The following is a 12261-nucleotide window of genomic DNA, read 5'->3' as shown; positions in this document are numbered from 1 at the left end:
TCACCCAGGGACTCGCTGTGGCCACTGAGCCCCTGGGCAGGGGACCTCCAGGGACCCCCAACTTGTTCCTCAAGCCCGAAGGCTCTTGCTGGCGTTGGACCACCTGTCCTTCTCATCTGAGCATTCCTCACACATCTCTTACATGCATGGAGTCGCCCCGCACAGACTCCTCGCAGGCCCTGTGCGCTCAGTACTGCTGAGAAAATGGAGGTGGGTGGGTGAGTGGGTGGAGTGGGCACACACTGGAGCAGGCGCTCTGCTTTCCATGGGGGTGCTGGAGTCCCAGTCAGGTCTACCGATGCCCAGATTTCCCACCTGGCCATTGGCAACCCCTTTACAAACTCGGCATCCTGGGAGTCTAAGTGAATTCTTCCACGCCCAGGACCCGTCATTGTGGGCTGGACTCCTACAGCCCACGGTGACGTCTGACCGTTCCATGAGGGGTGGACCCCCACTGCAGCCCTTGTCCAGGAGCAGTGCTCAGGGCCAGCTTTGAGTGAGGGACACGTGGAGTTTACTGCAGCCCCTGTCCAGGAGTGGGGCTCAGGCCAGCTTTGAGTGAGGGACACGTGGGGTTTACACGTGGCCGCTTGTCTCTGCAGAGTCCACTGCCAGCTGGTTCGACTCTTTGCACGAGGAATTGAAGAGAATCCGAAGCCAGACTCACACAGCTGAGAAGCCGGCGTCCTGCTCTCGAACTGGGAAAGTGTGAAAACTATTTAAGATAATTATTACAGACCAATTATGTTGATATATACATTTAAATGTAGAAATTTATTTTTGATAGTTAAATCTTGATTTTAGAAGAAAACCCTTTTGTCAACAATTTTGTGTACATATTTGGCATTTTCAGTTCTGTACGCATCTGCGGGTTGCAGCCCACGCCGCTTACTCTCAGCGGATGCAGCTGCTCACTCGGGGGCACTGGCCTCTTAGGTTTTAACAATGTCAACAGTGTAGTTTAGAAAATGGCCCGTTAGTGGCTCTATTGCAATAATGTTAGGGACATTATATGATTTCCACGCAGGTCACACCATCTGGGCCTGAGGTAGCAGTGGGTCACTTTGATCCACTTTGCAGGACTTGTTCTGTAACGGTTTGTGGCCAAGTTTTGGGAAGTGGTTGCTTCTCTTTGCCTTCATTTCACCTTCCTCTTCGTTTACGGTTAGGACATCGCTGCTTGATCCTTACAATACTGTGCAACTGCAATGCAACGTGGCCCTGCTTCAGGTGATCCGTGGGAGGGGCCTCCACGCCAGCGCCGGGAAGGCTGCTGGGGCCTCCACACCTGCCTCATCACGGCGGCGAGGCTAAGACAATCCGGCTGGGAGCATGACCTTGGCGTCTGTTCTGGGAGCACAGATGATAAGCTCTGGAAGCTGGCAGTGGGTAAAGCACTGGCAAGTTTGTTAGTGTTAAAATGTCAAATACCAATGCTTTACATCGACACGAAGTGCTTAACACAGCCGGGCTTGAGGGGCAGTCAGGAGGAAGCTGGCCATCCGTGGAGGAGGGGCCGTTCCTGGACTCCGGCAGGCTTCCTCTGATGCAGGCCCTGAAGTCCGTACACGTGGTCCAGATTTGTCCTTGTCTTTTCTTCACACTGAGTTCTCTATATTTATTGAACATCTTGTCCTTTTAAGCCAGAGTAGTGTAAACTGCGTCTCGGATGTCTGTCTTTTGTCTCGAAGGCATGATGGATCGCTGGTTTCCTCTGCAGCGCGAGGGCTCCGGCGACCAGAGGATTCTTCCCGGAAGGCATTCCTGCCGCGCTCCCCGGGGCACCCCTCAATTGTGTACTACATCCTTGTTTAGTGTGTATCCGTGCCCATGTAGATGATGTCTGTAACGTAGTTTTGTTTGAAATATGAGAATATGCGGCTTAAACTTTGATCTGTAAGGAGCGGGGCCGTGGCCGTTTGGAGCACGCTGTAGACACCGTTCCTCATGCTGCCGGGTGGGTTTTGCAGAAGCTCCCTTAGTGATTTCACGTTTAACAGGCAGCATCCATTTTCAGAATTTCCTGGCATTGATTTATATTTTGAAGCATACAGGAAACTTCTCGTTTCCTCGTTTAGCCCCACCCAGATCAGGTGAAAGGGCAGCTTTAATGGTGGTTTTTATGGACCACATTATCAGAGAGCACTGTGCAAGCCAAATGGTTCAATAATGAATGAAAATTCTGGGTGTAAAGAGTAAATATGCCCTGGCTCTTTCTACCAATGTTTGCTCCTGGTTGGAAAGAAACCAAAGATTTAAGACGGGCTGCTCTTCCAGACTGGCTGTGCCTGCCTGTGCCCAGCAACCTGTGCAGCCGGCAGTGTGCCTGGTGTCACGCCAGGAGGCTGTGGCTGCTGTGGGCCCTCTGGAATTGTGCTCCTCACAAAGTTTCCCCAAAAGGTTCTTCTAAGCCTTTATTGTCCCTGGTAAATGTTTCCCGGCTGGGCGCGGTGGCTCATGCCTGTAATCCCAGCACTTTGGGAGGCCGAGGCGGGTGGCTCACTTAAGGTCAGGAGTTTGAGATCAGCCTGCCCAACATGGTGAAACCTCATCTCTACTAAAAATACACAACTTAGCCAGTCTTGTTGGCGCACGCCTGTAATCTCAGCTACTAGGGACGCTGAGGCAGGAGAATCGCTTGAACCCAAGAGGTGGAGGTTGCGGTGAGCCAAGATTGCGCCACTGCACTCCAGCCTGGGCAACAGAGGGAGACTCCATCGCCCCCCCTCAACAAAAAAAAAAGTTTCCCATACACTGGCCTGCCCCAAAACCCACTAACAATTTTAGCAAAACAGTCCAGGCCAAAGAGGAAGCATTTCATGTTCAATAAGAAACCCAGCCATTCCGCATGGCTGGTTCCTGAGTGGCTCTGGTGATACTCTCCAGCCACCTGCTGACATTCAGAATCTCAGACCTCGGGACTGCTGTTGCGGTACCGTGTGTCTGACACCTGCCAGCAGCCCTTTGCTATCTGCGCGCAGGATGGGGGTGACTGCCCAGACATTTCCGGTAGATAGGCTCTGATTCCCGGGGCAGCCTTTCAGATGCGGCAGACATACAACACCTGTACTTTAGAGTTTTAAGGAAAAAAAAAAATCAGAAGTGCTGGTTAGATAGTAAAAACTTAGGATAACTTAGAAAGGCTAGTTTTAGCTTCCTTTGTGGCTCCCTGGTGCAAAACAATTAGCAGTTATGCAATGGACCTGATTCTAGTTTATTCTAATTAAGAAGTGAGGCCGGGCTTGACTTTGTTCCTGAATACAATCTTGAGTAACTGGGAAAGTCTGAGTGAAAGGATGGCCTCATTCGCTTTCTAATCTTGCTGGTTTCAAGATTAGAAAATGGCATTATTTGATCTGAAATGTTTGAGAAGACACAAATAAAGTTACTTGGGCAGACTTGGCTTGCTTTCTTTCCTTTACACATACCTGTTATTTTCAAAGCAGAATATTTTTCATGAAAACACACACAATTTAAAGAACAAGAATAAAATGAAGCAAGGTGTCACCACCACCTATGCCAGGAAACTGAATGCTGCCCCGAAGCCTTCTGTGCCCTGCTCTGGAGTCCCCCTGCTCCCCCTCGGAGGGCGCTACCATTTCACGCTAAGCACATCCCTTCCTGCCTCTGTCCATGGCTGTATCTACAACAGCGAGTTTAGTTTTGCAGGTTTTGCTCTTTATCCAAAGGAAACGTGTTGTTTTCTGTAACTTGCTTCTTTCACTCCACATGTCTATTTTTATTTATTTATTTATTTTGAGACGGAGTTTTGCTCTGTCACCCAGGCTGGAGTGCAGTGGCGCAATCTCGACTCACTGCAAGCTCGCCTCCTGGGTTCATGCCATTCTCCTGCCTCAGCCTCCGGAGTAGCTGGTACTACAGGTGCCCGCCACCACGCCCAGCTAATTTTTTGTATATTTAGTAGAGACGGGGTTTCACGGTGTTAGCCAGGATGGTCTCGAGCTCCTGGCCTCGTGATCCACCAGCCTCGACCTCCCAAAGTGCTGGGATTACAGGCGTGAGCCACCACGCCCGGCCCACTCCACATGTTTGAGAGGGCATTTGCATTTGTATTTGAGGAACTTCGAAAGGACATTTGCATTGTGAAACTGACTTTTCCGGTCCATGAATGTGACATTATTTCCATTTATATAGATCCTCATTCATGTCTTTTAATTATTTTATAATTTTTCCATGAAAGTCTTTAAATTTTTAGATTTATTCCTAAAACTTGACTTTTGTTTGTTTTTGTAAACAAGGTCTTGTTGAGTTGCTCAGGCTGGAGTACAGTGGCGTGATCACGGCTCACTGTAACTTCAATCTCTCAGACTGAAGCGATCCCACCTCAGCCTCCTGAGTAGCTGGGACTACAGGTGTGCAACACCATGCCTGGCTATTTTGTTAAAATTTTTTGTAGAGACGGGGTCTCACTCTGTTACCCAGGCTGGTCTCGAACTCCCAGGCTCAAGCAATCCTCCTGCCTCAGCCTTCCAAACTGCTGGGATTACAGGAGTAAGCTACTGTGCCCAGCCAAAAGTTCTTATTTTGAGGCTTTTTAATGTTTTGTAAAGATAGGGTCTCACCATGTTGCCCAGCCTGGTCTCAAACTCCTGGCCTCAAGTGATCCTCCCATCTTGGCCTCCCAAAGCGCTGGGATTACAGGCGTGAGCCACCACACCTGGCCTTTGAGGCTATCTTAAAATTTGTTTTGTTTTGCATAGAAATGCAATTTTTTGTTTGTTTTGAGACGGAGTCTTGCCCTGTTGCCCAGGCTGGAGTGCAATGGTGTGATCTCGGCTCACTGCAACCTCTGCCTCCGGGGTTCAAGCGAGTCTCCTGCCTCAGCCTCCCGAGTAGCTAGCATTATAGTGCGTGCCACCATGCCCAGCTAGTTTTTTGTATCTTTAGTAGAGAGGGGGTTTCCCCATGTTGTCCGGGCTGGTCTCGAACTCCTAGCCTCGTGATCTGCCCGCCACAATTGTTTTTTATGTGTTGGGTTATATCCAGAAACCTTGCCTCCTGTCAACCTAAAGTGACATCAGAGTGCTCTCCTAAGAAAGAGTTTATTCAGGAACAGCAAGGGGATTGCAGTCAGGATATGCGTGCTACGCTGGAAGGCATTTTGGGGGGTGTTCGCAATAAAGGCGACACTTCAAAAGGCAAAGAAGTCCATGTAAGCTGCTCTAGAATGAAGTTCACAGGTCACAGCAGCTCCTGGCAGGAGGCAGTACTGTTCACTGCAGGAGTGGCCGTCACTGGGTGGGCACCCTCGTCACAGTCCCAAGGGTTCTGGGGTGAGTTCTGCTACAGGCAGGTCTTCGAGAGCTTCTTCACGGCCTCCCCTGACTCATTTTGTACCAGCAGCTTCCACACTCCTATGATGATGATTTACCTGTGAATTTTGGGGTTTTCTGTCATCATGTCATTTACAGATAGTAACAGCTGAATGTCTTCTTTACAATCGTGCATGGTCCAGCTATTTCCCCTAGCTTGCGATGCCAGCTGTGACATCTGGTAGAGAGTTGAGCAGAGAGGATGGCAGGGGCCTGGGCCAGCTCCTGTCTGAGGGAGTGGTCAGCTGCCCATCACTGCCTCTTGGCTCCGGCCCCACCCCAGCTGCCCCTCTGTGATCCCAGGTGTCTCCCTTCCAGCTGACGTGGACCCGAGGGCCCCAGGAGGAGGGCAGAGCTGGGCTTCCTGGTTCCAGGGGTTTTGAGGGCAGATTTCTGATTTCAGCAGCACTGGGTGGCTGCACAGCCCTTTCCCTGGGCGGCTTTCCCAGCTCACACCCACACAGGACAGGGTCTTGGGGTCCTTCCTTGGCTGTGCCCTTAGTCTGTGCCTCCTGTAGTCTCTGGCCAACCCTGTCCTCCAAATGCTGCTGGAGCTCGTAAGCCCATAGAATGCTGCCTCCTGGAGTTCTGCAGGACGAGCAGAATGGACCACAACCCTGGGTTCCCAGCATCACTCACTTTGGTCCACATGAAGCCCTCTCTGATTTATTTACTCATTCATCCGTTACATTCATCCAGTAAATATTTAAAAACATATAGCAAGTACCTATGAAGAGAACCCCTGGTTCAAGAATAAAATCATTAACAATTTCATTCCCCTCTGGACTCTCCCTGACGCACCCCCACCCTGGGTGACCCCTCTTCTGATTTGCAGCCAGAGTGCCAGCTTCTGCTGGAAGCTCTGCAGCGCCCTATCAGCCCCAGAACAAAAGTCCTAGAGGGCACGAGGCCTGCCCCACAGGTTTGTGACCTTTCCTTTGTTGCACAGCCCCTCTGGTAGCCAGGTACAGCCGAGAGATGCCGCTGAGTAATGTAAAATGCATGCATTAAAACATGCACGATTGCCAAGGAAACCAGCTGTACTGAAATAGTTATCACAATCACCCGTAAATGGTGATAGAGGTATATGTAGGCACCTTTATTGACACTAAATGGTGAAATATATGCAAAACAGGCAAGTTGTTGGTTTAGGCATAGAGCCTGTGGGCCGAGGGTGGGTGGTCTCCCACAAGGTTGGCCTTTTTGAACACTCAGAATCCCCTGGGAGGCCCCTCCGCCTCCTCCATGGCCCGGCTCCAGTGACACCTGCCACGGGCCCACACTGCCCCCTGTCTGTGTGGAGGGGTCAGTGTGGGCTGCCAACGGGTTAGGTAGGCCTGAGCCTTGTTCCGAGTTAGGAGCAAGCTGGGGGAGGACCTGTTGCAGAGGACAGAGGGGTGGGTGGAAGGGGTCGGTGGCTACCACAGCATGGATGTGTTCCTGGGAAGGATGTGAGGGTGTGTTTGGCAGGTTCCTAGCCCATCACTGCTGTGTCCCAGCACCAAGGACTTGGCTGGCTGGGTGGGTGGATGGGTGGATGGGTGGGTGGATGGGTGGATGGGTGGGTGGATGGATGGATGGATGGATGGATGGATGGATGGATGGATAGGTGGGTGGGTGGGTGGGTGGGTGGATGGACGGATGGATAGGTGGATGGATGGTGGATGGATGGATGGATGGATGGATGGATGGATGGATGATGGATGGATGGGTGGGTAGGTGTATGGATAGGTGGGTGGGTGGGTGGATGGATGAATGGGTGAGTGGATGGGTAGGTGGATGGATAGGTGGGTGGGTGGGTGGACGGATGGATGGATGGATGGGTGGGTGGGTGGGTGGGTGGATGGATAGATAGGTGGATGGATAGGTGGGTAGGTGGATGGATGGATGGATGGATGGATGGGTGGATGGATAGGTGGGTGGGTGGATGGATGAATGGATGGATGGATGGGTGGGTGGATGGATGGATGGATGGATGGATGGATGATGGATGGATGGGTGGGTAGGAGAATGGATAGGTGGGTGGGTGGATGGACGGATGGATTGATGGATGGATGGATGGGTGGGTCGGTGGATGGATGGAAGGACGGATGGATGAATGGGTGGGTGGGTGGATGGACAGACGGACGGACGGACAGATGGACAGATGGATGGGTGGGTGGATGGATGGGTGGGTGGGTGGATGAATAGGTGGGTGGATGGATTGATGGATGAGTGGGTAGGTGGATGGATGAATGGATGGATGGATGAATGGGTGGGTGGGTGGGTGGATGGACAGACGGACGGACGGATGGACAGATGGATGGATGTGGATGAATGGATGGATCAGTGGCTGGCTGGCTATGTCGATGGAGTATGCATATGTCCTACTTTCCGAAGCTGTGCCCCTTAGGGTGGCGTGGCCCACTAGACCTAGTTTCCGCCTGGCTCCAGCTCCCTTGCTGTGTAACCTGGGGAGGTCTCTGCCTCCTAGGGGGCTCCTGTGGGCTTGAGGCACAGGAGGCTAGGCAGCACCAGGTGCACCTGGCACAGGCTTATGCCCAACTCCAGGGGTTTCAAAAGCCAGGCAGGTCCTTGCACCCTTCTGTGTCTAGTATCAGCATCCAGATGGACCAAGCCCCAAGTGTTGCTGGAAACCCCTCTGTCCAGAACCCCCAGGCAGCCAGGACACCAAAGTGGAGAGGGGCCAAAGCCTGCATGCCCCCTGACCCCAAGGCGCTGCCTCTGCCTCAACCTCCCCCACTTCGCCCTGTGCCAGCCCTGGGTACCCTCCCTGCAGGCCGCGTCCCTCGCCACCTGGCCTCCTGTCTTCTGGAACTCAGGCCCTGCCTCCTGCTCCCAGCCTCCAATGCCCATGTCCAACAGGACTCTGCTTCTCAGCCCCACCTCACCCCACAGCCGTCACTCAGGCTGCATCAGTACCCGAACGCCCCGCCGCCAGCGGCTGTGGGGCCCCAGGGAGTGGCGGGCTGGCAGGGGCACTGAGGGCCTGGGGTTGGTGGCCCAGCTGGCTCAGGCCGCCTACAATGCGTGTGGCCCTGCCAAGGAGGCAGACAGCCCTGAGCCTTAGCACAAAGCATTTTAGGTTTATTTAAATAAAAATTATAATTTATACAATACTTTTTCTTTAAACAAACAAAGTTTTCTTAAAAAAATGTTACAGGAGAATTTTTTTCATCGGTTCTTAATACAGTACAATCCTTTTGTTGAACAAAAGTCACACTGGCAATGATTATTTACAGATCCAAAATAGACTCAGGCTTCAGACATAAAAAATTTAACATTCATCTAGTTGACTGATTAGTCACAGAAATTAAACATCTGCCCAGATGTACACAATTTGGTAAAAACTACAGCTTCTCTCCACGGGGAGCCCAGAGCCCGTGCCGATCCGCGCTCTGCTCCCAAGGACTTCCAGGGAGAGGCCTGTGCTGGCAGCAGAGCCAATCGGTGGCCCTCCCCCGACCCCCCGCTCCCCGAATGTGGCCCTCCCTGGGGGGCTGCGGCCACACCTGGCACGTGGTCAGTTTTCATCTCCCTTTCTCCACAAAAGGGACTCGAACTAAACCACCCGACGCTGGTAAAGCCCCATCTGCCCCAGGGACCCCTCCCGCTGTGTTTGGGGACTGAATCCCAGCACCTAGGAAGAGGCGCTCACTGGCCCCGAGGCCCCGGACCCACCCTTGGGCACTGCCGGGCCCTGGGGAGAGAGGTGTGGCCATCGTCTGTGGGCACGGCCTCTGCAGCCGCCCCTGGGAGTGGGTCAGTGCCCACCCTGTGTTGCCTCAGGCGCCAAGGTGGGGTTCACTGGGGTATGTCCCCCTCCCCTGGTGCACCAAGAGAGCCAGTCCCCTACAGGAGCCAGACCCACGGCTCAGAGCGGGTTCTGTCCCCATTCGGGAAAGGCCGCCGTGTGGTCATCCTGACGCCAATGTCCGCGCAGTCCAGAGCCACGGGGGCTCCGCTCCACTGCCTGGGATAGGACATGTGCTTAATCTGGTGATCGGCGCAGCTCCCCCCAAAGCACCCCTGGCACCAGCGTGTGACTCTGCAGCCCCTCGTGAAGCGGGTGAAACCAGCCCATGCCACCGGATCCCTCACCCACACCAGCAAATGAGGATCGGAGCAAAGGTAAAAATTACATCTGAAAAAGGATACAAAAATAAGAAAAACAGCTTGCTCTCTGTAAAAAATATAATCTTCTGTTTCTTCAAAAAACAACAATCTCAACAACACCCAAGGGACTCAGGACTAGCTGAGGGAGCTGCGGGATCCGCCCCAGCAGACGCGCAGGCCCGCGGGGTGGCCACCTCCTTCCAGGAGGCCCAAGCCGCCTTTCCCTCCCTTCAGCCCAGTGCAGGCGGCCCCAGCAAACCAGGCCTGCGGGCGCTCCCTCCACAAATGCCACCTTGTTCCCGGGAAGCCCAGGCTTCCCTGGGGTGGGGCAGGGGCTGGGGGGGTCTGTGCCCGGACTGGCACCTGCTAGGCACGTGGGGGAGGGAACACTGTCGCATGTCGGCTGCAGGCAGTGCAGGCCCAAGCCTCTGGGCTCGGCTCACGGTTGCTCCCTAAAGCACAGGGGCTGCCAGAGCCTCTCGGATGGCCCAAAGGCGGCTGCAGCCTGGGCCACCATGGTCCCGGAACACTCCTCCCCACTTCCTCCCCCAACCAACCCAGGCAACCGCAGCCTGGGGGCCACGTGCCAGACACGCCACAGTGCTCGGAGTGTCTCCAGCAGCCTTCGCGGATGTTCTCCTGGGCCTTCCAAAGAGCAAAGTGTGAGAAAGATGTGCTTTTACCTGCACCATCCTGTGCCCTTACCGGTCCCCAGCTACAGACCTCCTGGCCGGCGTGTCAGGCCGAGAGCAGCAGGCGGGCCCTTACAGACGCGGTGCTGAGCGCCCTGGAGGCCAGCAAGGAAGGCGCCACCAAAGACACTGAGGGCAGGCGAGGGGTGGGCCCTTCTCACCCTCCCTGTTCCCGTAGAGCGAGTGTGGAGCACAGGCAGGGTCACTGCGCCCGGCCCCAGCCCGTCACCAAGGGCAAATGCCACAGGAGGGTCTCATGTAAGAGGAAGGAGGACCGCCAGGCCCGTTTCTCGGTGGTTGGTGAAAGGCCCCCATGTCCCTCCTTGACATCTTTCTGTCCCCAGGAGGAAGGGCCCCGCACTCTTCAGCTATGGCTTTGGTGGCGGACGAGCTTCCGGCCTCTAGAGAGTGGGACACAAGGTTGCGAGAACCTCTCGGGGTGGCTGGAGAGGTTTCTCTGTCCAGGCTGGAACGGAGAAGGGCAGGGCCAGGGGTCCTGTGTGTCTTCTCCACGGGCCCCCGAGGGCCTCTGCCCCCTCCCCCAGTCTGCGGGTGGCCCTCAGAGGCACCTGACGTGCCCTGTGGGAGAGGGGCACCCCCGTCCCTGTGAGCCCTGGCCCCTTCTTGGTCGATAAAACGCAGAGCTCAACACAATAGAACCACAGGTCCAGGAGAATTATTGCAAAAGCTCATGAGGATGTCCAATTGTTTCCACTACCAAATCGTAAAAAAAAAAAAAAAGGAAAAAAAAAAGAAAATTCCAGCAACGTCCTGGGCAAGTCAATACTAGCTGTCCCCGCCAGACGCTGCCGCTGAGGTGATCTTGATGTACTGGCTGAGAATGGTCTCGAAGGCCTCATCCCTGTGCACCATGGCACCAAACACGAGCGGCTGGCAGGGAAGAAATGCCACCAGTGAGCATGGCACGGCCAGGCTGGCGCCAGGACCAGGACCGAGACGAAGTCCAAGACCAGCCCCAGGCCAGCACGCTAGTCATGTGGGTCTGGGTGCAAGACAGGTGTCCCCCCACCAGTGTCCCCCCACCACCTGGAGCCAGGCTCCAGCCTTCAGGGGAACGGAGCCAAGAGGCAGAGGGGAGCCAGGCTTTAGCCCCGTGCCTCCCTCCTCCCAAGTCACTGAGTCGGGGGACCCCCGTGCCCAACATCCCTGTCTGTCCGGTGACTCGATGGCCCCAGCAAGATTTCCAACCCAACCTGGACGCAGCCCCAGGCTCTAGCTGCTGCCAGGGAGGGGGCGGCTTTGTGACCCTGCTGCCCAAACTAAAACTCTGGCTGTCTGCCCCACGCTGGTCCCAGGGTTGCTCAGAGCCAGGCCCCTGGGCCCACACCAACCCCTTGGCGGCCCCCCGCCCGGCACCTACTTTCTGGGTGGATGGCGTCGACACGGCAATCCCCATGCCTGAGCCTGGGAGGACAGACAGGACCTTGTACTGAAAGGCAAAGCGTGGCTGTCACCACAGGTCTCTCCTGGGGACAGGGAGGCACAGCCCTCCACAGGCCCAGGGCATCCTCCTCCACTGGGCACACAGGCAGCAGGGCCCACGGGCACCTGGGACTTCCAAGCAACAGAAGGTAAGGGCCTGTGGACACCTCCTCACTTTGTGGCCGAGACACCAGACCTGTAAAGGGTCTGTCCCACTCCAGCCCAGACCGTCGGCCAGCTGGCCTGAGGAAGGTCAGAGACAAGCTGGCCTGAGGAGGCTGATGGTAGGCACTCGGCCCCAGAACTCGCTCTCAGGGCCTGGCACCAGGAGGGCCATCTGTCAGCACCGCCAATCCCAAGAGGCAGGCTGAAAGGACCCCAGCCCTGAACTCACCCCTTCTGGTCACCTGACTGCACGCTTTTTTCCAGAGCCGGGTGGGAGAGATGACCCACAACTGTCGTGGGGCTGGGAGTGCCCGCCGTGCCAATGCGGACATGCCCAGGACGCTCGGAGCTGGGAGGGAGCTGGGGGCCCTGACCACTCGGGCCAAGTGTGCCTGCCAGTGCCTCACTGAGCCTTCCCTGCCCCAGAAAACAAGGGACCACAGGCACCTGTGGCCACGCCCACCTGCTCATTCCATGTGACGGTAAAATGCTGAGAAAATGCCCAGAGCGGG

General features: G+C 55.0%; 2 protein-coding genes and 1 pseudogene across 7 annotated transcripts in view; 2 read left to right on the top strand and 1 right to left on the bottom strand.

The window, feature by feature from the left end:
- The window catches only part of CERK (ceramide kinase), a 66938-nt gene extending 63540 nt beyond the window's left edge, over positions 1-3398 (top strand). For all 3 annotated transcript variants that reach the window (XM_063704577.1, XM_063704576.1, XM_063704578.1), the window contains exon 13: positions 603-3398. In XM_063704577.1, coding sequence (XP_063560647.1) covers positions 603-675 — 73 coding nt within the window. In that variant the 3' untranslated portion in view covers positions 676-3398. The remainder of the gene's footprint in view (positions 1-602) is intronic.
- The window catches only part of GRAMD4 (GRAM domain containing 4), a 134162-nt gene that overhangs the window by 23296 nt on the left and 98605 nt on the right, over positions 1-12261 (bottom strand). For 3 of the 4 annotated variants that reach the window (XM_063704572.1, XM_063704574.1, XM_063704575.1), the window contains 2 exons: positions 11523-11591; positions 8400-11032 (listed from right to left, as the gene is read on the bottom strand). The exons of the other annotated variant lie outside the window; for it this stretch is intronic. In XM_063704572.1, coding sequence (XP_063560642.1) covers positions 10928-11032; positions 11523-11591 — 174 coding nt within the window. In that variant the 3' untranslated portion in view covers positions 8400-10927. Of the gene's footprint in view, positions 1-8399; positions 11033-11522; positions 11592-12261 lie in introns of those variants that run through there. 4 annotated transcript variants of the gene reach the window in all.
- Positions 1209-3398, top strand: LOC134758158 (uncharacterized; annotated as a pseudogene).

Source organism: Gorilla gorilla, chromosome 23, assembly GCF_029281585.2.
Source record: "Gorilla gorilla gorilla isolate KB3781 chromosome 23, NHGRI_mGorGor1-v2.1_pri, whole genome shotgun sequence".
NCBI lineage: Eukaryota > Metazoa > Chordata > Mammalia > Primates > Hominidae > Gorilla > Gorilla gorilla.
This window is presented reverse-complemented; position numbering and strand designations above follow the sequence as displayed.